This window comes from Nannospalax galili, unplaced genomic scaffold (genome assembly GCF_000622305.1).
Source record: "Nannospalax galili isolate Female #2095 unplaced genomic scaffold, S.galili_v1.0 scaffold284, whole genome shotgun sequence".
NCBI classification, from domain to species: domain Eukaryota; kingdom Metazoa; phylum Chordata; class Mammalia; order Rodentia; family Spalacidae; genus Nannospalax; species Nannospalax galili.
In genome coordinates, this window is record NW_008354281.1 from 223,873 (window position 1) to 247,227 (window position 23,355).

Below are 23,355 nucleotides of genomic sequence, written 5' to 3' on the forward strand. Positions count from 1 at the left end.
ATATATATATAAACATACACACACACACATACCTGGAAGTGAGGAAGGAGCTACGTGTGGGACTTCAGACAAAGAGGACAGAAGCACCTTCATAACTTGGACCGTTACAAAGTATTCCAGTCATTTCCTAGAGTACAAGTTAAGCAGATTGAGAGCTCCTGAAAGATATCTGGGAGCCAGAGAAAAAGCAAGGAACAGTTCCATAGTAATTAAAGTTGAAATTTTTGAGCAGATTTAGAAAAAAATGCTAATATTATACCATAATATGTATTCCCAAGTTACCTAAAGCAGAAAGGAACCTGCCAATCCTCAGGGCTGGTGTTATCATGCTTAGTTAGACATGACCAGGAGTAACAATAAAACTCATCAGCAGCATCAGGAGATTTTAGGGTTATATTTATTGAGTTTCACAGATGGCAGAGGCCCACCTTCAATAGTAGACCTTGTCTCATGATAATAAAACAACATACATAAAAGGTGCATGTCACAAAACAGAGCTAAGCAAATTACAGAAAGTCCACGAAGTTGTATTTGAACACAGAAGTGATTTCTGAGTTTGATGTTTTACCATAAGACCACTAAACAAGTAGTTAATCTCGAGGTTTTTCAGAGAAGGTACATGATACCAGGCCAAGATGACAAAGAAAGGAAGAAGGCCTCGGAAAGCTGGTACACTACAACTCTACCTTTGGGTAGACACAAATACTCATATGCACAATGCCTACCAAAGCATTGGATGCTTACGAGAGAGAAACACAGAGTGTGAGCCAGAAGCACTGAAGGGTCAGGAGCAGGAGACATGAGAGCATGTCAACTGATTGCCTTCCATTCTTTGTGGAAGATCAGGATGTTCTTGATTTCCACACCAGCCTCAGTTGCCATTCCCAACACCAACTGCAGAGGGTATGAGAAATTCCTAGGGTTGTCCAAACAGATGCCAGTGATGATAGTCACCATGCTGCTAGGATCTGGTGTCCCAGGCCTTGACGAGTTCAGTAGACTTTTGCAGAAGTCAAGGATATTGTAGAGGTCCCAGGCATCAGAGTCTGTCCTAGTCATCCTGGGCCTCACCAGCCTCTTGGACGCAAAGGACTGGCAGAGAATATACTGGTTCCTTCTCTTTAGCTCATCCTCTAAGAAAGTAATGGCTGCCAAGGCCCTGCGATCTTCCCATCTTAGGATATACAGTGTGTCAACTACAATCTTAGGTATGATAAGGAAAAACTTACCACTGGTGGCAAGTTGCTGGATGACTGAAAGATTCTCACAGAGGGCTCTGGGGTCAGGGAAGAGGTAAGGGGTCAAAACTGACCGAGTCTGGGGACCCCTGAGAGTCTTCTCTAGCAGAGCCACTTCACGTTGAAGCCAGAGCTGGACTATGTCTTTGGAAAACCTAATCCTTGCAGTTGTTCTTAGAAGCTGCTGAGACGGGTTTTCTGATCTTTCGTGGGTACTGCTCACAAAGACACCTAGCTTAGAGTCAAACTTCAAGAACTGTCCAGGGAGTCTAGTTGCAAAGTGACCAAAACTTCTGAAGAAACAGATGCGCACAATAGCTTCTTCCTGGTGAGTGAGTTGAGGTGGGTCCTGGCATGATCCTGCCCTATCCTCAGCAGCTTTTGATAGTGACTGATGGAAGAGGGCAATATCCTCAGGGAGCTGAAGGAATCTGGGAGTGTGTGGCCATTGATAGCTCTGTAGCAACTCCTGGAGATGGCGAGACAGGCCGAGTCCTGGATGTTGAAGGTCTCCCACTGAGGGCAGCAGGTTCAGCAGCACACAGAGGTGGTCCCACAGGCTAAATGCACTCCTCCAGTATGACAAGAGGAGGCTGGGATTTGTGTGGAGCCAGCTCAGGATCACTTTGATGGTGGGCAACAGTCCCTCCGCAGAAAGGATGTCCAATTTCCTTTGAATAGTCTGGAGATTGTTGTGACGCTGACTAATGGAAGGTTTCTGCCCTAAAGAGGAACCGATATAAAACTCTGTCTCAGGAAAGCTTCCCATATCACACTCAATGCTAGAAGAAGTGCTGAGTGCCGGACTAGGCTCAGACTGAGGTGTCAGAATATTGTGACTAAAAGCTGGAGTCAAGGGCAAGCCATGTTTTCCTTGGAGTTTTTGGCTCAATGGAGCTGAAAGGTTAGCAGAAATAGTTGTTTTCAAGAGACCTAGGAGACTAGTCTCAGGTGCATATGCCTTTTGTTTGTTCCTAGAATAAGCAGCTTTTGATTTGGATGTGGCCCAACTTCTCTGTATCACTTCACAACTAAAGGACTCATTTCTTTCTTCATCAGTTGTATCTGAGTAGGAAGTGTCACTGCTTGTGTCTGACTGGACCTGTGAACTTAAGGATGAGTTTTCCTCTTCCTCTGTCTCATCTGAGTCACAGCAGGAATGAAAACTGGCCTCACTCTCTCCAGAAACACAAGACCACCTGCCACTCTTGCTGTGATGGAGCCCAAGAGATGGATAATCTTGATGTTGCTCTCTAGTCTCTTTCTCACAGGATTCATCACTGGGGGAAGCCACCTCTGGAGTCAGCTTCCTCTTCTGCAGCTCTGCTTGGATTCGTGTGTTCACATGTTGAAATAGATAAGAGAAAAGAGTCAAGGTGAAGATCACTGCTGGTTTTTGCTGTTTTGAGCCTGCTTTCCTCAGGCTGTGCACATTCATGAGGCAAAGAATCACCATGTGGAAAATGAGAAAGTCTGGGAGAAACAGATAGCCTTTGGGGGGCTTCTCCTCTGTTGAAGCTTGGCACGGGCCAGACTGACATGGCCTATAGGAAAGACACAGATGAAAGTCTTCAAGAACCAACTGGCACAGGGCTATCAGCCTGGCAGCTTTGAATTTTCTCTGAGGCTGTAGGAGGCTCTGAAGGTAGAGGAAGCTAACCAGAAGCCTTTTGTTATCCCAACACTGCCTCTGATTGCGGGACAGTTTCCTTCCCTGGTACCTCTTCAGACTGCTATACCTCTTCCCTGCATGATCATAGAGCCGTTTGAGGTTCCAAGCTGCCCCTTTGAAAGGCACTTCAGAGTGGAGACAGCGCTGGTAGAAGTACGTGGCTTCAAGATCATAGTACTTGCTCCCTGTGAGAGCTCCCAACTGGTTGAAGGGCATTCCCATATGTGGAGCCACTGACAGGGCTCTGTAATAGCATCTCTCTGCCAAGTTCTTGGTGGCTAGGTCTAAGAACTCATGCTGATAGCGGAATAAATCTCCCAAGTAGATCAGGCAGCGATGGCAGGCCATGCGGGCCCAAGCAACCTCTTCCTCTGATGTAGGCCCCGCTTTCTTACAGCCAATCAAGTGGATGGAACTGTGGGGCCAGTCTATGTAGCTCTGTAACTTCAACTCATAGTGACCCTGAAGGAACAGGAAAAGATGCTCATAGAACCTGAGGCCACCCTTCAGGTGAGCTTGCAGGGGGCCACCCCAGTATCTAAAAGTGTCCATGTGTTTTTGGTTGGTCTTCATGAGCAGCATGACAACATCAGAGTACATTTTCCTCCATAACAGCTCTTCTGCCTTCCTACCATAAGCCACCGGATGCAGAAACATGAGTTTAATGCAGGCTTGCTGAACCACCTCTCTGAGTGCCAGGATGTGTGGCTTGAATACCTCTTTGTGTGCATTGCCTCTTTGAAGGAAAAGATCTAGTCGCTGAGCTGCCAAGCAGACCTCCTGGTAGAGGAGCCTGGCCCTCGGGCTTTCTTCCTGGCTTCTCTCCATGGCACTCGACTCTTTTCTAGTCATGTTTACGGCATCTCCTGAGAAAGACAAAAACTGCCTGTTAGTGCTCACCCACAAAGGCTGAAAATAATGACACCCAGAAAAACAAACGGGAGGGTCTTTCCTCTTGAAAGATATTTATCTTTATGTTCTCTACCTAGAAACTACATTCATTAAGTATATTTCCTTGGAAATCATACCTATCAAAAGTCAAACCTACATGATAAAGAAATCCATTCCAAATGTATCTTTATTAAAGAAAAGATAGAAGGAAGTTGCAATTAACCAAAGTAATCTAAGAGGAATGAACTGTTCATATGCATGTATGTATGAGGGAGATCACTAAGTGTAGTGAATTTTAAAATTATATAGACTTAAAAAATAACTACTTGGAAAAAAAGGTTGAATACAAAATAATATAGTCACTGGAAAAACTCTTATCTTCAAAACCTAAACTGTAGTATGGACATATAAAAAGTTGATAAGTTTTTCTCCCTTCAAAAGCCCATAATATTGTGTTTAACAGACATTCTGTTGCAACTCCTTATTTTCTATAATTTAATTATTTCTTTTGAATGATTGGCATAGAGAAAAAACAGTAATTAAGCACATGTTCTAAATCTAAATCCAAAGAGGGTCAAGTGATGCACAACTGTAATCCCAGCTTTCTGGGAGGCTGAGGTAGGAGATTACAAGTTCAAGACCAGCCTGGACGACCTAGCAAGGCCTTGTCTCAAAGGAAAAAGGAAAAAAGGTACTGGGAGCAGAGCTCAGTGCTTGATTATCAGTGCTTGCTTACCATGTGAAGACCCTAGCTACAATTCCTAAAACTACAAAAATTAGCTAACTAGATAAAGTTTTCATTGAGTAGCAAAAATAAATATCCTTGAATGCCAAGTAAATTAGATTCATTGAGCATATGCACTATATTATCTACACAGAATGAGACAGTCAGAATTGTATATGGAAGAACCTGTGATCTGTGACTAAGACTTGAAAATTGAGAAGAGAGATGTGGACAGAGGAAGAGAAAAGGATTTTGTAGGAGAGCAACGAAGAGGCAGGGCATAGAAACTGAACCAACAGCGCTAGAGCCCAGGAAGTCTCCAAAGCACAGAGGCCTTCCCTGGGTAGGTCAATAGCTAGGTTTTTCTCAGTTCTGTGTGAGAGTCGACTGAGGGAAAAGGAGAAGATAGACCTACGATAGATTAAAATCTCTCTCTCTCTTTCTCTCTCTCTCTCTCCCCCCCCCCCAATGCACATAGTTTGTCTAAAAGGAAAGTTAGTAGCATATCAAACTAGAAGGTACAAAGACGAGAAGAAAAACTCCCAAACCTATTAGAACATTTTAGGTGAAATGGAGTCTACTGGAAAGCCAGAGGAAAGAAAACCGATAGAACGCCCATATTAAACCACATCCACCCAGGGCTCAGGGACCATTGCAGAAGGAGGGGCAGAAAGATTATAAGAGCCAAGATTAGCTCATATGGAAACAGACTTTCAGGCCTCTGAGAACTTGCTTGTATGAATTTACAGCAATGGTGGCAGCTTGCACAAGACCCATCCTGACACAAATAGACAAAAACCAATCATTGAGCTGGGGAAATGAGCAGGCAGAGACAACTTTAGCCGAGGAATGCAACTTATTACTGCTTGGTGAGGGAGAGTTGATCTTTAAGGGAGTGACTCTACCTAGGCTGGCTAAATTCCAGTAGATGAACTTTCACTAAGCGATATCTGGGTACAAAATCTTAACCAGATAGACTTTAATATATATGACAGAATGCAGAAAATCTCAGGGGGCGAGGAGTGGACTTTGGGGACTGCAGATGGGGGAGGAGGTCTAAATATGATTAAAATCTATTGTATGAAATGCACAAAAACACAATAAAAATAGACATAAAAATATGGGGCTGGAGAGATGGCTTAGCAGTTAAGAACACTAGTTACTCTTACAGAAGACCCGGGCTTGAATCTGAGCACCCACATGTCAGCTAACAACCATCTCCAGTTCCATGATATCCGACAGCCTCTTTGGTCCTTTGGAGGCATTGCACGACAGGAGTGTACTTACATATACATAGGCAATACACTCATACACATAAGATAAAAATAATAAATAAAATATTTTAAAAAGACATGAAATAATAAAGAAAATATTTTTTAACTGACCAGTTCATTTCAATTGAATAGTTCATTGGCAACAGCATCTTCTCCCTTCCCCCATCATCTAATGACACCATTGACTTCAGGTGGTTATCTTCCTCTGCAGCCCTTCCTGGGCAGCCATAGAGAAACTATTTTCAGTGATCACATGCCAAGAATCACCCACATATGAATTCACCATAGGCCTAGATCCTCCTACCCCAGCCTCAGCCCGTCTCAAGTCCTCCAGCTCTGCCATAAGAATGAGATATTAAAATGGTTTTATTATTGTCATAACCTTAGTTGGGTAAAATATGGATATAAATGCACTTAGGTTACACCAAAGTTAATCTAGAAAGAAAACCAGTTCTGAGACATCTTCAGATAAGTCCTTCTGTTAGAACTATAAAGAATTCTTAAAAGTCATTTACTCCTCATGACAATATGAAGAAAAGTTTTCTAAACATAAACTTATTTAATTTAGAAAAACTTGTCCTCCACCATGTACAGACAAGACATAAAATTTATTATCCTGAACCTAATGGCTGAACTGAAATAATATTTATAAGTACTTATTTTTCTACTATGCTGTGCAAGCAGCAAAAGCTGACTGTGGATCCCCGCAGTCATTGATCTCCTAGTCTACACTGTACAAAAAGCACTAGTGCTCTACACATCTAGGCATGAATCCCTGGAGTTAAAATACAATTTCTTACAAACTTTCCCAAACTAAATAATTACTGAGAATTGATCATTTTGCTTGAGTGGACATGAATATGATGTAGTTCCCTGCCCCACTTCACTCTGACACTAATGGTTAGTGCAACTCAGAACTTACTTCTAATACCTTTTTCCCTCTTTTCAGACTTTAGGAAGCCAAGCAGTGAGCACAGCTGTTCCTACTGAAGCCATGGGCAACCACAATTCCCCAAAGCCTGGTGTTTCTTGATCTAAAGCTCCTGAAATCCCAGAATCTTGGTTATAAAGGGATAAAATTAAACCCCTTCATTAAGATGAATCTGAATGAGATTCCCATAAGCCATCTTTGAACTCACCAATAAGCTGAGCTTTTACAGTTTCTCCTGTTCAGCCATCTGGCTTCCCAGGCCTGTATCTCACCCACTGGACTCCCAAAGCCTCTGAGATCTGTGACTTAATCTAGGCCCCTATATTAGCTCTGCATAATTGGCAACCGCTGAGCTCACAAAAGGTCTGACTTAGGTTACTTACTTGGGCAGGTAATGGAGGACCAAACATGACTCAGACAATGGAGAGGCAATAGGGCAGGCAGAGAATAGAAGTTAGAAAAGTATTACAGAGCCAGGTATAAGGCACACCTATAATTCCAGGACTAAGGAGGCTAAGGCAAGAGGACCAAGAGTCTGAGGCCAGACTGAGCTACGTAGCAAGAACTTGTCTTACAAAATGAATTCTACTTCTATATACTAACAATGAAAAATCTATGAAATTAGTAAACTATTCTGTTTAAGGTCTACATGATGGCTCACACATGTAACCCCAGCACTTGGAAATAGGCATATCAGGAGTTCAAGGACAGCCTCAATTACATAGCTTCTCAAAGCCAACCTGGGTGACATCATAAGGCTTTGTCTCAGAAAAAAAAAAAAAAAGAAAGAAAGAAAATATTCCATTTATTGTGAACAAATTTAATAGAAATGCAAACTTATATTCTTAAAAACTACAAAACTGTTGAAATAAAGAAGAGTTAAATAAACAGAAAGATGAGGCTGGAGAGATAGCTCAGTGGTTAAGAACACTGTTCTTGCAGAAGATCTGGGTTCGAATCCTGGCACCCACATGCCAGCTAACAACTGTCCATAACGCCAGTTCCAGGGGATCCAACAGCCTCTTCTGTCTTCCATGGGCATTGCACAACACGGGAGCACTTACGTACATGCAGGCAATACACACATACACATAAAAATAATAAATAAAAGATTTAATGTTAAAGAACAGAAATAAAATAAAATATTTTTTAAAAATAAATGGAAATGCATCCATATTTATTAGTCAGAAGGCCTAATAGTGTAAGAGAGCAATAATATTCAAACTGATTTATAGATCGAATACACTATATCACTATAAAATCCCAGCTAACATTCCTGTGTGAATCCTAAAGCATATGCTACTGGTAATATGAAAGGGCATCTAAAGTAGAGTTAGGGGGCTAGCTCAGTTACAGAGCACTTGCCTAGGCCGCACAAAGCCCTGGGTTTGCTCTCCAGCACCACATTCTCTCATTACCGTTCTTTCACTCTTAGGAAGAGGAAAAGGAGAAAAAGAGAGAACTTACAATAAAGCTACAGTAAGGAAGAGAGCATGGTAATAAAAAGAATGGATATAGATACATAGATCAATGAAAGAGAACAGTGAAGACATAGATGCTCAAATATATGTCATTTATTTTAACAAGGATGTCAAGATAATTCAATGAAGAAAGCATAAAAGGTGCTGGAACAACTGGATTTCTCCACATATAAAATAATCAAGTTGGATTCTGTTCCTTAGATCCTACACAAAACAGTCCAAAATGGATCATAAACTTGGTGTAAGAATTGAAACGTTCAAATTATATGAAAAAAAAAAATAGAAAATATCTAAGACCTTGAGTCAGTCAAAATTTTCTTAACATCATACCAAATAAGAAGCCATACAAAACTCTTATTAGGGATATTTTCATGTAATTCTACTTTTTTGTACTAAGGGAAGAATATTTACATCATCTTAATTGAAGGATTAAAATTAGAGATTTAATAATGACAAACTATCGTGAGATGCTCTGGATTTCAGTATGACTGCACAAAGTGTATGCCTGAGTAAGGGATGTCTAAAGATTCTGGAAACTTCAAGGAAGGCAGTCTGATCATTTAGAAATGCCATTCTCTAGCACTCCAGAAAATATTTGGTGCTTTGAAATATAACAAACATTTTCATTAATTTATAAGCAGTTAAAATAACGCAAAGTCAACCCCCAAAACCCAATTAAAGACGGAAGGAGAGAAATGACTCCACAAAGTTGTCCTCTCACTTCCAAACATGCACAGCGACAAACACATGCCTCCTCACATACAGCATATACACGCACACAATAATAATAAATAAAATTTAAATATAGTTTTTAAAATCAGGAAACCTCATAAGCTGTCATAATTATAAAAACAGTTTTAAACACTATACAGAAGTTTCTTCTATACATAGCCAATTACCTATTTTTAGAACAAAGAAATATAAATATTTGGCTTTAATATTTAATATTTTTAAATGTTTCCATATATAACACAGGTGACATTAAAAACATTTGAAATTAAAGGAAAAACAATAATCCTTTTAGAATATAATAGAAGAGAATGTTTGCATGCCTTTAAAATATAGAAGACATTTTAAAATAGGATCCAATATTCAAAATCTACTGACTAAATAAAACATCTTTTATGTCTGTAACACTAAAATCAAGAACTTAAATTAAAAAAAAATTAATGTAGTAAAAATTCTGTGAGCAAGGGATATTTGTAATATTCTTAGTAAGTGTCCAACATCAAGAATTTTATTTTTAAGTCTATGAATCTACAAAGAAAATTGCAGTCCTATCAGGCACAAAAAGTAAAGGAAAAATGAACAGCAAATAATTGGAAATTTTCAATCTTTAGTCATCAAACTTGAAAATTAAAATCACCATAATGTATAGGAGGTATCATTCAGCTGGCAAAACTTTGAAAAACCTGACAAAACTAAGTATATGCATGGATATAAAGTGAGAAGATCATTTGCATATTACTTATATAATCCATTTTAAAATGGTTGAGCTTAACTTACTACTAATGAAAACTCATACTCCTTACAATGCAGCACCTTCTAGTTTGGACTCACACAGTGTAGAACTCTGACATCTGCTCACCACTTGATGTATGAAAAGTATCCCCTAGCAGCATTGTCTGTAATAGATGAAATCAAAACAAACAAAAAAGCCTAAACTAGAAGTAATCTAATTGTATCTCTACATTGAATTGAGAAAATTATAATATATCCATGTTACATAACAAATGTAAATGAACTACACTAAACCTATCCATGTGGATGAATCACACAATGTTAAGCAAAAGAAGCAAGCCATAGAACATAGACTATAAAGGTATTAAACTAAGACCCCAGACAGGCAAAGTAAATAAGGCATTCCTTGTTAAGTATAGATACACACTTAGAAAAACCAGAAAAATATATAAAGCTATATTGTCCTCTGTGGATAAAAACACACAAGAACATGTGTATGTGTTATATATTTTATATATAAATATAAAACGTTAAAATCTAAAGAGCATATGAAAAGATAAATAGTAACAATATCACATACTGTGTGTGTGTGTGTGTGTGTGTGTGTGTGTGTGCATTGTATGCAGGTGTACATGTGCCTTATGGACATTATGTAGCTTATGGAACTCAATAGACAAACTCAGTTGTTGGTTCTTTGCTCTTCTTTCAGATGTCTTATTATTGAATTTAATACCACATAGGGCAGGGTAGCTGGCCGGTAAGTATCCAGAGAGTCTCCTGTCTATGCTTCCATCTCCCCTGGCAGGAGCACTGAGTTTATAGATGCTCCCGCTATGGGTCCAGCTTTACAGATCTGGAGCTCTGAACTCAGCCATCACACATGTTCTGCAAGTACCCAAACACATCAAGTCATTTCTGCAGCCCCATAGATCTGTATTCTTTTATCTTCAGAGGATTGTTACATTAACTGTTGTGGAAGATTCGAGTAACAAATGATATTAGTGACTTTGTTTCTATTAAATAGAAAGAGTGATTGTATCTAATGAAACTGCTCAAAATTATCAAAACAATTTTCTATATAGAGTTAGCAGGAAAAAAAGAAATTTTAAAAGTAGAATAGCCTCTCAAACTATCTTCCCAAAGCTACAAATGATCCTCAGGTAGTGGAGATGAGTTAGGTATGGTCAGTCAGCTGTGCATGAAGGAGATATGACAAGTCTAAGCACTCAATACTGTTTTTATTCTAGGTACAGTATATTGAAAACAATCATCTTATTTTCACTCATTTTCAGTCATGCAATTCAAGTTTCAATCATGCACTAGCTCTCATGTGCAAATGCTAAGCTTTTACCTATTATAAATTAAACACCTATTAAAAACATACAGTCTTATGACAAAATCTAACAACATAACCAATTTAAATGTAATTCCCATAAATGATGGCACCATCTTTCAGTAACTAGGCTCTAGGATGAGACTGTTGAAAATATATGCATTTCTAGTTATCGCACAGAGAAATTCTACATGGTAGTATACTTTAGAGTGGGTCTCCTCATGATATTGTAAGGCCATACATCCCAAGTGAAGATCATAGGATCATAAAGTGATTTTACTGTGTCTTTGAGACATTAGGTTCTGCTGCAATCTCTAATTTTAAGACCATAGACAAAGTGGGAAAAATCTAGAAACATAATCACAGAAGAGAAGGGAGTAAATAAAGTCTATATATTTATCTTAAAGATAAGGGAAGCAATAGGAATAAAAAGAGATGAAATCGATCAATGTCTTCAAATATTTGACAGGACTATGTAAAGGAGAAACATGCATATTTCAGTATAATTCCAAAACAAAGCCAGTAAAACCAGCTATAAATTTAAGAAAAGATCAAAGGGGATTTTCTAAAGACAGAGTCATTATGTGTAGCCCAAACTGGTCTTGAACTGATAATCCTTCTGCCTTCTGAGTACAGGGATGTAAAGCATTTCTTTGTTGGTCTCTAACAATAAATGAGTTCACTGAGGAGGTAAGGATCTTCCAGCTATGAATAGAGTCTAATCAGAAATCATTCACATTTTCACATCATAGATAAGTTTTGTATGTAGAGTTGGAGACTGACTTAACTGCTAACCTTTTTTGCAATTTCTAATTGTTTTTATAATGCACAGAGATCATTTGTGGGAACCAGCCCTTATGTAATTGCAGGATCTTGTGAGGGAGTTCATGTAAGGTTCTCTACAACTTGTATTGGTCCTGACGTGTCTGTAGCTTAGAAGAATGAGAAGTTGTGAAGAACAGAAGTAGACAGAGCAAGTACAAGCAAACCACATCACACACAAATTCAGACTGGAGTCATAAATGCAAACTGTAATGTCTGTCTGTCTCTCAGTGCTTTCAGGGTGGCGGACGCACCTGGCCCGCCTGCAGATGAAACAGGCATCATCAGTCAGCATCCTCTTTTCTAATCAAACCTTTTCAGGTTTCCTCCCATGATGATTCATTAGCCTATTTTCAGATGTTGCTTACCAAATTGCTATGGGTGTAAATAAAAACTAAAACCACATTATCCATACACTCATTTTGGACAAATAAAAAACTAAATGTTTTCCTTCATTGGATTGCTTCTGTTACACTGAATGGTATAACAATCATAGTCAAATCTGGACAAGATGGGTCTGGAGCAGGAAAAGTGCCCTTTAAATAAAATCTGCCATCCTTTAAGGCAGCTTGGATGAAGAAAGAAAACTGCAATTTCAATCCAAAGGAGAAATGACACCATCGAGCAGCAGTGTGTTGACAGAAAAGCATATGTAATCATTGTCTGAAGGCAAGCTTCAGTCACAGAGAACTGCAAGGACAGATTTCTTTTCTCTCTACACTGTGAGAAGGGAATCTGAACTTTTCTGTCAGTAACAAGGTTAGAGCAGCACACCACCCACACAGAAAATGAATCAGACACAAAGAACCAGATTCTCCCAGAACTTAAAGCACTTCTGGAAGCTGCCTCGACTGTTTCAGATTATTGAGAAACAAAAATTTTTTAAAAGGAGATATGGGGAAGGAGTAGCTAATAATATTTTCACAGCAATGAAAACTTAATGTATTTAATGCTATTAGTAATGAGATAATGGGAAAATTTTCAAATGTCCAAGAAAAGAAAATAATTAAATGAATTAGTTTATGTAAGTAATGTTATATTTTGTGACTATTATGCATAGCATGCATCAAAACTGCAAAGTTTAAGGTGCAATAATGGCAGGTTTTAGGCAGATAATACAATAAACTAAAAAACTATAAGTGAGCTCTGTTAAGAAAAATGAAACTGAAAAAAATTTAGTGTTCCTGATATGATGGCAAACTTCCAGGAGACGCTGTCTGTGCCCTGTGCCTGAAAAGTCATCTGCATCAATGAGGGAGAATGGTTGATTTTATAAAACTTTCCAAAGCTCAGAGGAAATAGAATTTGATTATTTCCAAGTCAAGAAGGGGTAAGAGAAAGAAAAATGTTCTGCTTCAAATAGAATAGAGTCTAAAACCATGAACTAGAACATTTTTGTGTGTGTGTTTTATCTTAGTGCATCTGGTTCTAGATTATAATCCACACAATTACCACTTTAGAAAGCAAAACAGCAATAGGACCAGTCAGGGTCACTCAGAGCTACCCAGAGATATCAGGATACTGTTCAAGCAGAGATAAAACTTAAAACCAACATGAGGGCTTCAAAAACAACAGGTGTAGGTAGGTCAGTCAACTATTTGTTGCTTTATTATCTTTGATTGCATTGTTTAAATCAGCAGCTCTCCCTGATCATCAGCAGCCTCAGCTGGCTGTTGGTTAGAACTATAAATGTTCTCCTCTTCTCAGAGCTAATACATCAAAGACTCAGGGGAAGAGGGAAAGCACCCAGACCTTTGTGCCTTATCAAGCATGCCTGATAATTCTAATGCAAAGCACAAGTCTAGGTGATATAATACACAAAAGAAAAAAATGTGGGCCTTGCAGGAGATATATAGTATTTTATTAAGAAGATGAACCAATGGAACTTAGAACAAAGGATGAGATCATAGAGAGGGGCAGTGGTCCAGCCAAGATGGTAACAGTGAACTCTCTCTAAGGTACCTCCTCCAACGCACTCTCCAAATTCAACAGGATAACATGAAGTTACCAAGTTCCCACTATAGGGAAGATGAGTTAATAAGCTGGATTAAATAAATAGAATTGAAAGCAAAAAGAAAAATACTGGGACTGGAGAGATGGCTCAGCGGTTAAGAACACTGGCTGTTCTTGCAGAAGACCCGGGTTTGAATCCCAGCACCAACATGGCAGCTAACAACTGTCTGTAACTCTAGTTCCAGTGGATCTGACAGCCTCTTCTGTCATCCATGGGCATTGCAAAACACGGGTGCACTTACCTACAAGCAGGGAATACACACATATACATAAAATAACAAACGATAAATAAAATATTTTTAAAAAGAAAGTAAAAAGAAATATAAACAATTTATAAAAAATCCTCAAAGAAATAAAATTAGGACCATGGAACAAGGGTAGTCACAGGAGGTAACATCTAGTACTGGATATGAAAAGCACAGTAGCTGAAATAAAAACTCAAACAGGGACTTGAAGAACAGGAGAATAGTATATGTAGTAAGGGAGTACTTCATGGACTGGCAAGATGGCTCAGGGGGTAAAGGCACCTGCCACCAAGTTTAATCCTGAACCCACATGGTAGGAGAGAACCAAGTCCCACTATGTTGTCTTCTGACCACAAAGGAGCCATGGCAACACACACACACACACACACACACACACACACACACACACACACTGGATTAATTAATTTTAAAAATCAGGAAGTACTTCAAAAATACAAAGTGGAGTGAATAAGATATGTATAATACATTTCTATAAAATAAAGCCCCCGATTAATGAAACATAGCTATGTCTTCCCAGGACATTCCTAGGCATTCACCTCAGGAAGCATAAATTATAGTAATGAATGGAGATAGGAAACTGAAATAAGGGAGAAATGGAGTGAGAAGACATCAAATAAAATTAGAAATTGTAACCCAGGTCTTTGTTTTGCTCTGCTGTGAGAATGACTATCATAAATTTTGTCATCTATCTTAGACAACCAAAACTTTTTTTGGTTCTTAAATTCTATTTTTAAAAAACTGCAAAGGAGAGACACAAAACAGCAACAGTTATGTTCTTACTGGATACACTAGGGTATGTTCTTCCATAGTTTTAGAATTTACTCTAATTATGTTTTTATAATAATATCCAATCAAAGATATGAATGTCTTCCTCCTGAATGTAATGTATGTACTCAGATAATCTGTCATTAACCCATTATACATTTGCAATACTGAACTGATTTCTTTCCAGCTATGAGTCATGTGAAAAGCAATACACTCCAAGATGCAAGGCTATTTAAGGCGTCAATCCTTAAGACAATAATACAAGCCATACAGACAGCAAGTGCCATCAGGGAAAAAGAAGAAGAAAGTTTATCTTCATTTAAATTATCTAAGTTTCTAGATTTGGTGTGTCAGTTACTGTATTTTACTCATCGATAGTTCCTACTATTGTTTCAACCAGGTTAATAATGATCCACCTTTATATTACAGACTCAAATTCCCTGCCATTTTTCCCTAGACACACATGAAAGTGTGTGAAAAGAATAGCCCTAATCTGTGATTTTATGCCATATGCAAGTGTTAAATATTGTATTTAAATTTGGAGTTATCATGCCAATATGTTTTCAATATGAAATTCACTGGAGACAAGTTAAATCACTTTGCAGAGCAAAGTCAGATGGCATTTAGTAATTCAGATGAGTCCACAAGCCATCTCTACTTCCCAAATATCTTCATCATCACCCCCTCCAATTAACACCCCACTTGAAGGCTCCTCTACCCACCCCTTGGCAAATGCTATGTTGCTTTCTATCTCTACAGGTTTAAATATTCAGGATATTTTATAAAAACGGGATCACATCAGGGCTGAAAATGATGTCTCCACGGTTAAAAGTGTGTACTTCTCCAGCAGAGGTTCGGGTCCCAGCACCCATATGATGGCTCATAACTGTCTATAACTCCTGGTTGGGGGATCTGATGCCCTCTTCTGGCCTCCATGGGCATCAGGCAAGCAAAGGATACTCATACCTACATTCAGGAAATATATTCATACATATAAAATAAAAACAAGTGAGTCTTTTTAAAAAATGGCATCAGAGGTTATATATGTGTCTTGCTTTCTCTGTCCTTTTACAAAATACTGTTTTAATTGCCTGAGTAGTCAAATACTCTGATTGGAGCAATTCCTACTGGTTCAATCATGCTGCTTTTCACTATTCCTGTAATCAGTAGATCCCCACTTACTGTGATACTAGAAGCTCAATACAGGAATAAATACAAATGGCACACATCTATCTAAATCTAACCTCATCCCCTACACTGCCTCTTAAGTCTTGTAGGTCACTAAACTGGATCCTTGGTGACAGCTTGAATCATGTACATAGTGGTCACCCACTTTGTGTCCTTGTATATACTCACCCCTTGAATGCACCCTGTGTTTTTGACCACCAAGAGTTAAGCTGAGTTTGGTGGCAGGTGCCTGTAATCCCACCTGACTGGTATTTTCAGCAAAACTAGCAAGAGAAACAGTCTTCTAGGAAGATGAAAGTCACAATGTTCTGTAAGGTTTCACAGGCCTGATACCTAATTACCTTTTCCATATTCTATTGATTGGAAGTTGATCACTTAGTGCACCTTACAGTTAAAGAGGAGATTACACAAGTGCATAAAATTGAGGAAGTAGGAATTTTTGGATCCATTTTACAGCTTGCCTTCACATTGTTCTAAGGATGCTTCATATGGTGAATGCAACACTGTAAGGGAATTATTTTTCCATTTTAAAACAAGACTACCAAGGTAGATGGTGTTAACAAATTTTGTCAAATATACCTAACTAGTAAGAGACTAACTAGAATCTAAATTCCGGTCTGCAAGCTCTATATTGATTTAAAAGGGGCATGTGATTATCTCAGATCTATAATCTATTGCAATTGTAGAGTTGAATTTTTACACTGAATTTAATGATCATCATATTTTCATTTTTGTTGCCACCAGTAACCTTTTTATCAGCCAAACTCATCAAATTTTAATCAGTATTTCTGAATTATTTCTACTTTCTATGTTCTCAGCAGAAATGCCCCTAAATGTTTTGTAATGCAGTTAGTCACTTTTTACACAGCAGTGGCTCAGTTCAAATGAATATTAATCATTCACATTGTTAAAATGGTAAAATGACACTCAAGTGAATTAAGAAACAACTGCTTTTGTCCCAGATCTTAGCTCCTCTGGGCCTCATTATGTTCATCTGTTAAATAAAACCATTGAAGTAGAAATCTTTGTAAGGCTCTTCGTTTGTGTTTCAGTGCAGTGCTGAAGGCAGAAATGCACAGCAAATTTGACTAAGCTCCTCACACTCCCTTTTCTGATGGGATAGTGGGCACAGTTAGGCACAGATTTGCCTTAAGACTTTCTGAAGCTTTCTGAATCAACAGAATTTCAGTTGGATGGTTTCTATGTCCTATGTCCTTTTTAAACAATTATCTGATGTGTGAACTGAACAGGGAATGAAGTCTGGCTCTCCTTTTCATTGTTCTCAGATTTTCTCTTTCATCCTATTTCCTAGGGAAATCCCATGTCTTTCAATTTGCAAAAGCTATGACCTGAGGGACCATCATCACTCAGGCTGCCTTTATCTCCACTTGAACTCGTCTCTGACTGAAATGCATATGAGTTAAGAAAAGAATGAAATAAAATATCATTACTGCATATGCCCCTTAATATTTCTTCTATTAAATCTTTTTAAACATTTATCTCAGAGACCTCATAGGTGATAGGATCAAAATGGCCATTTATAATTAAAATAAAATCCAATTTTAATAGACTCAACTCAGCCTCTCTGAAGGTGATATTAATTTCTGATTTCCCAAACTGATTTAAGGCTTCTTTAAATTTAATCAACTACCATCCTTATTTCTATAAATAATTATTCAAAGAAAGAATACTTATGAGGACAAGTTATTTCAACATAATTAAGCTATGAAAGTTATGTTCACACAAGAGTATTCAGTTCAATTTGGTGTTATGTAACATGGCATAGTCAAACAGATGCTTCTTACACTTCAATAGTTACCCACCCAGGCAGTACAGAAAAATCAACGCCCTGTCTGACTAGAGCTTTATGTACATCCAAGTGAAGTACAAGGTCGACAATTACAGTTTTTTCATACAGCACATGTTCAATGAACACTGAATATCTGAAAAAGAAGAACATGAGAGAGAACAGACATCAAGGAATCTAGGATCTAAAGAGTTGAGCATAACATGTTTTATTGCCACAAGTGTTTCTAGAGTGCCCACTGAATACCAAGATGCAGAAAACAGAAGATCTAAAGGAATGCCAATAAGACAAAGACTTTTCACTCAAGTAAATAATCTGTATGCTGTGCCATGTGGAATGCAACAAAAGTTTGGCACACGAATATTTCATCGTGAATGTAGCTGCGACTACAGCCAGGTTTCAGAAACAATGGTTATAACTGGGAGCTCTTAAAATGACTCAGTGTGTCTCAAGGTGCTTGCCTCCAAGTCAGATGGCCTAAGTTCAAACTTCAGGACCCATATGGTAGAAGTAGAGAACTTACTCCTACAAATTGTCCTCTGGGCTACACACACACACACACACACACACACACACACGCACACACACACACACACATACATACACACACACACTGCAGCATATGTGTACTCACATACATACATTCATTCACAAATAAATGCAATAATAAATAAATAATTAGAACAAGCAGAAAAGTGGAAAGACAGAGTGAGTCCACAAGCATAGTATCTCAGTGGCAAAGTGTGTATGGGGTCAGTAATCAAAAACAGAATCTGAGAAATAAATAGGATATAAGGAAAAAAGTATGAACCAAAGTCAAAACCTTTAAAAGTTCCATAATACTTTGTGATGGTTTGGATACATCCTCCATAGGTTCCAAGAATTTCAACACTTGATCAGTTGATGGAGGTTTAGATGTGGCCTTGCTGGAGGAAGCATGTCACTGGGGTTTTGAGAGTTCGTAGCCTTGCTCAACTTCCATTTTGTGCTGCTCTGCTTCCTGCACATGCTTAAAGATGTGAGTGCCTATCGTTCTGTACTACTCGTCTTTCCTGCCATGCCTCCCCAACCACGATGGACTCTTATCCCTCTGGAACTGCAAATAAACTCTTCTTTCTATGAGTTACCTTAGTCATGGTGTTTTATAACAGCAACAGAAAAGTAAATAATACACATTTCATTCAAGTATATAGACGGCTTTTTTTTTCTAACACATGAGATATATAAAATGTTCCTTTGAATAAAAGAACAAGCAAAGATTTCCATAATGGACAATTCTAAAGAAAGAAATATTGTGATTAATGTTCTGTACTGGTCTTCTAGGAATGCTATAACAAAGCTCAGATTGTTTGGCTTAAACAACAAGAACACATTTTCTCCCACTTCTAGAGGCTAGAAGTCTGAGAAGAGTGGGTTCTTCAGGGGCCTGTCCTCTCTTCTTGGTTTCCCTTCAGCCATGTTCCCCATGCATTTTCACATGGTCTTCCTTTCAGAAGTCTGTGTCCTAACTCCTTATATACAGGGAGACCAGTGATACTAGAGTAAGCCTACCCTAATGACTTCATTTTAATTTAATATCTTTAAAGACTGTCTCCAAACGGTCACATTCTGAAATAATAGAGACGAGGACTTCAACATATGAATTGGAGGGAAGATGGAGACACAACTTAGCACATTCAGATAGGCTAAGAGCAGGATAACAAAAAAAGGCCATTTTCAACCATTGTAATTGTGTGACAAGAGAGTGTGCAAGAGGTCATATGAAGAGCTTTATGGGTGGAATGTTACTGCACAAGTATAACAATGGAAATGTTGAAAGTGACCAAGTCCACACAAGGAAAATCTATAGTGAAAAAGAGCAAGCCAAGAAAAGTAAATTCCTGATTTCTCTGTATTCTTCACTTAAGTACTAGAAAGTCTTATATGGAGTTGAGGGATGATAGCTCAATTTTCTCTGAAGTGGAACAGTCCCTTCTGTAGGAGGAGGAAAGTTCATAAGGTTCAGAAGTTTCACAACTATACAATACTCAGGAAGCTCAGAAAATAACAAGACTCAAAAAGCCTCTCCACAAGGTTTTAAAACTTTAAATCAATTGCTGGGAAAAGACACTCTATTCAGTGGATCTGCCTGCAAGGTGTGCAGTGAACTCCAATGATACAGGTTTTGTTAGCTATCACTCATGCTGGAGTGAGTTTTAGATGATGTACCTGCCTTTTGCAAACCTGTGCTCCTATAAGTAAGCCCACTAAAGTCACCGGTTTATTAACATAGGTAAAATTCTTTTTTTTTTTTTTAACTCATCATTTGTGCCCAATTTGTTCTGTATTACTAGCTACATTCCAAATTCTGTACAGCCCTATGGGTTGCTAAGGACTACCACAGCAGATAGCATAATCGTAGAATAGTTTTGTCATCATGTAAGTACTATTGGACCTTTCCAGCCTAGGGAGGTAAACATTTCTTTCTGAAAGTCTGATGATGCTTAGTAATAGAACTCTCTCAAATAGGTGATGGCTCATTTATACAATAAATCTTGCATATACTTATGGTAGAAAGGAGCCTCCTTCAAATTGTTTTCTTCATATTTTTCAACTTCTTACTGACCTTCATTTAAACAAGGCTAAACTTGATTTTTTTCAAGGCCAGAAGTTATAAAGGCATATTGCTGATTAATAAAACATGTAATAACCTCAAATGGTCTAACATTAATTCTACATTATTCTAAAAAGTCTTCCTTCCTGGAGAAATTCTAGATTTTTCCTCCACTTCTAAATGGTATATCAGTGTTTAATCATCCATGAGAAATACCCTACCCATATACAAATTTTAAGCCAAGAAATTTTAGGTAATTAAAGCTTTTCCTAAATTCACAAAGACTTGCTTTATAGTATGAGAAACACAAATTTAATTATCCTTATTTTTTAGCAAGAACAAAATTTCATGAGGCTTGTATTTGTACAGCTATGAATTAATATTATGAGCAGAATTAGAGCCCACAAGAGCAGTGAGTTTTGAGTGACAACTGCCTTAAGAGCAAGCTCAAAAGCCTAGACAGAGTTCTTTCCAGGGGGTTGAATGAGGACTATGAGAAACAACAGTGATATTCTAAAAGAGAAAATTCCAGAACCCCTCCCCAAACCTGTGAAATCAGAATCTCTTTGGATAGGACAGTGGGGTCTCCATTTTTGTGAGCTCCTTGAGTAATTCTACTAAAGTTTAAGGAAGGGGACATGAATTATGAAATAAAATGGAAAAACCACATTTAATATATAGTTGCTATAAATTATTAGTCATTCTGGTTATAAAAATTCTGTATTTGGGCATGGAAAAACAGCTTTTATAAAGCAGAGAGCAGCTTTTATATTTGATTCTAATTAGAAAGTCAGGAAGACTCACTCCACCAAAGACTACATAACCTGCACACACAATTACGTGGTCCTCTTGGATATACAGAATGGGACTAGACTTCTGAAGGCCATTTTTTTATCTTCAGTTTTAGAGCCTCTCTTTTACTAGCTTGCAACTTTTTCACTTTAAAAATTAGACTGGAAGAAATATGAGATAAAAAATTTATCTAAAGAATTGAAACTATAAGAAAAATACTAGCAATTAGAAAATGTATCAAAATTTGAGAACTTCAAGTCTGCTTTTTTGAAAAGGAAAACACGGTGGCTCACTCCTGTAATCCCAGCACTCAGAAGACTAAAGCAGGAGGGTTCAAGACTGGGTTGGCTACATAGCGGTTTCCAGGCCATTGCACTACATGGTATTTGTATTTGTATTTCCTTGTGTACCAGCACCAGTTTGGAAGATAGCAGACGAATTTAAAGAACTAGAGAAAAAGAATACAAGCAGAAATTTCCACAGAGCTAACTGAGCACCTACTATGTGTTTAGCATCCATCCTTGCCCTTTGTACACTGTTCAGTAGCTCATACCCAGTCAATACAAAACTGGGCTTCAGGGCTGAAGAGATGACTCAGCAGTTAAGAGCACTCGCTGTTCTTGCAGAAGACCCAGGTTCTGTTCTCAGCACCCACATGGCAGCTAACAACACTCTATTTCTCCAGTTCCAGGGGATCTGACTCTGCTTCTGGACTCCGTGGGTGATGCACATCATGGGTGCACTTATAAGTATACAGGCAAAAAGCTCACACATGTACAAAAATAAAATATTTAAAAAACAAATACAAAAACAAAAAATAACTGGGTTTCATCTTGTGTCAAAGAATCAACTCAAAAGAAAGCCCCAGAGAATCTCATTTACACCCTGATATACTGTTGGTGCCTGAGTCATCATTCACTTTCTACCAGGAAGGGATGGAAAATGCACTTATAAACTACTTCCCACCTGCTAAATCATTTTATTTGGCAAGTGTTTTCAGTGTTGCTGACACAGCATGGAGACTGGTGCGGAGTAATGAAGACACATTTTTTTGTTCCTTCCTTTTAGAAGCCCAAGCCCTCTTCATCAGTCCATTGCTATCCAAAGTGAAATGATGACAGGTGTAGGCTAGGGCTCCTTCTACTCTTTTTATCCCTGACAGAGGATCTTCCCTAAAACAAGGTTTTAATGCTTCATCAAAGCTTGGAGAAGCCAGAGGATGTTTTGGAAGCTAGCCAATTAGATGTATCTGCAGGGTGCCTGCTCTTGCTTTCACTTGTCTAGCCTTAGCTGTCTGGGTTCTTTCATCCTTAACTAAACAGCAGCGGATGAGCCTGAGGCAGTAAAGAGGATCTGAGAAGAACTGGGAGAGCCAGCTCCTTTACATAGGGCACTTCAGAGACTCTGTCCTATTCTGGACAGTTTCTACCTGGCTGCTATTAAGCACAACCCTATGAAACATAGTGAGAATTAGCAGAGCAGATGGATAGCACTAGTAGGAAGGAAAAATAGCCCCTCATTGTATGTCACCATTGCACTACTGTTCTGTCTTCCTTCTTAAACCATGAGCATTTTAAGGATGAAAGTTCCACCTTATTCATATCTCAGACCTGGGAAGACACACAGGTAAACATTTTAAAGGTTTAAATTTAAAAGAATAAATCAATACACTTAACATTCTATTTCTTCAAAGCATCCCTTTGTGGTTTTATTTTGTTTGCTTGTGATCTCAGAGCCAAGAATGTCCGTTTGCACTCCAGTTCATCTATAGCAAATGAATTCACCCATGAACTGAATTCACCTGTCCAACCCAATTTTTGGTTTCACCCTCTTTCCTGCTTTTAGCCAGTGTGTTCTTCCAGACACAGACACTGACTTGGCACCAACCTGCAAACATTCCCTGAGATATCTGTTTCTCACTCGTTTTCCTTTTCTTGAGGCTCTTCCTACCTTTTCATCATTGAAATACTGGCTCAAGAATCATGTCTTCGGTGACAAGGGCCAAACAATCTCTCTCTACTCAAAACCCAGACTTTTTTGGTAACCTTTTTTTAACTTTTAAAAAAACTTTGGAAAATTTCATACATGCATATAAGGTGTTTTA

At 38.3% G+C, this 23,355-nt stretch overlaps 1 protein-coding gene across 8 annotated transcripts in view; it reads right to left on the reverse strand.

Annotated features, from left to right (window-relative positions):
• Positions 1 to 394: 394 nt before the first annotated feature.
• LOC103748743 (protein SMG5) overlaps positions 395 to 23,355 on the reverse strand; it is a 122,274-nt gene continuing 99,313 nt past the window's right edge. For all 8 annotated transcript variants that reach the window (XM_008851491.3, XM_008851488.2, XM_008851486.2 and 5 more), the window contains one exon: positions 395 to 3,776. In XM_008851491.3, the coding sequence (XP_008849713.1) occupies positions 811 to 3,762 (2,952 nt within the window). In that variant the 5' untranslated portion in view covers positions 3,763 to 3,776 and the 3' untranslated portion in view covers positions 395 to 810. The remainder of the gene's footprint in view (positions 3,777 to 23,355) is intronic.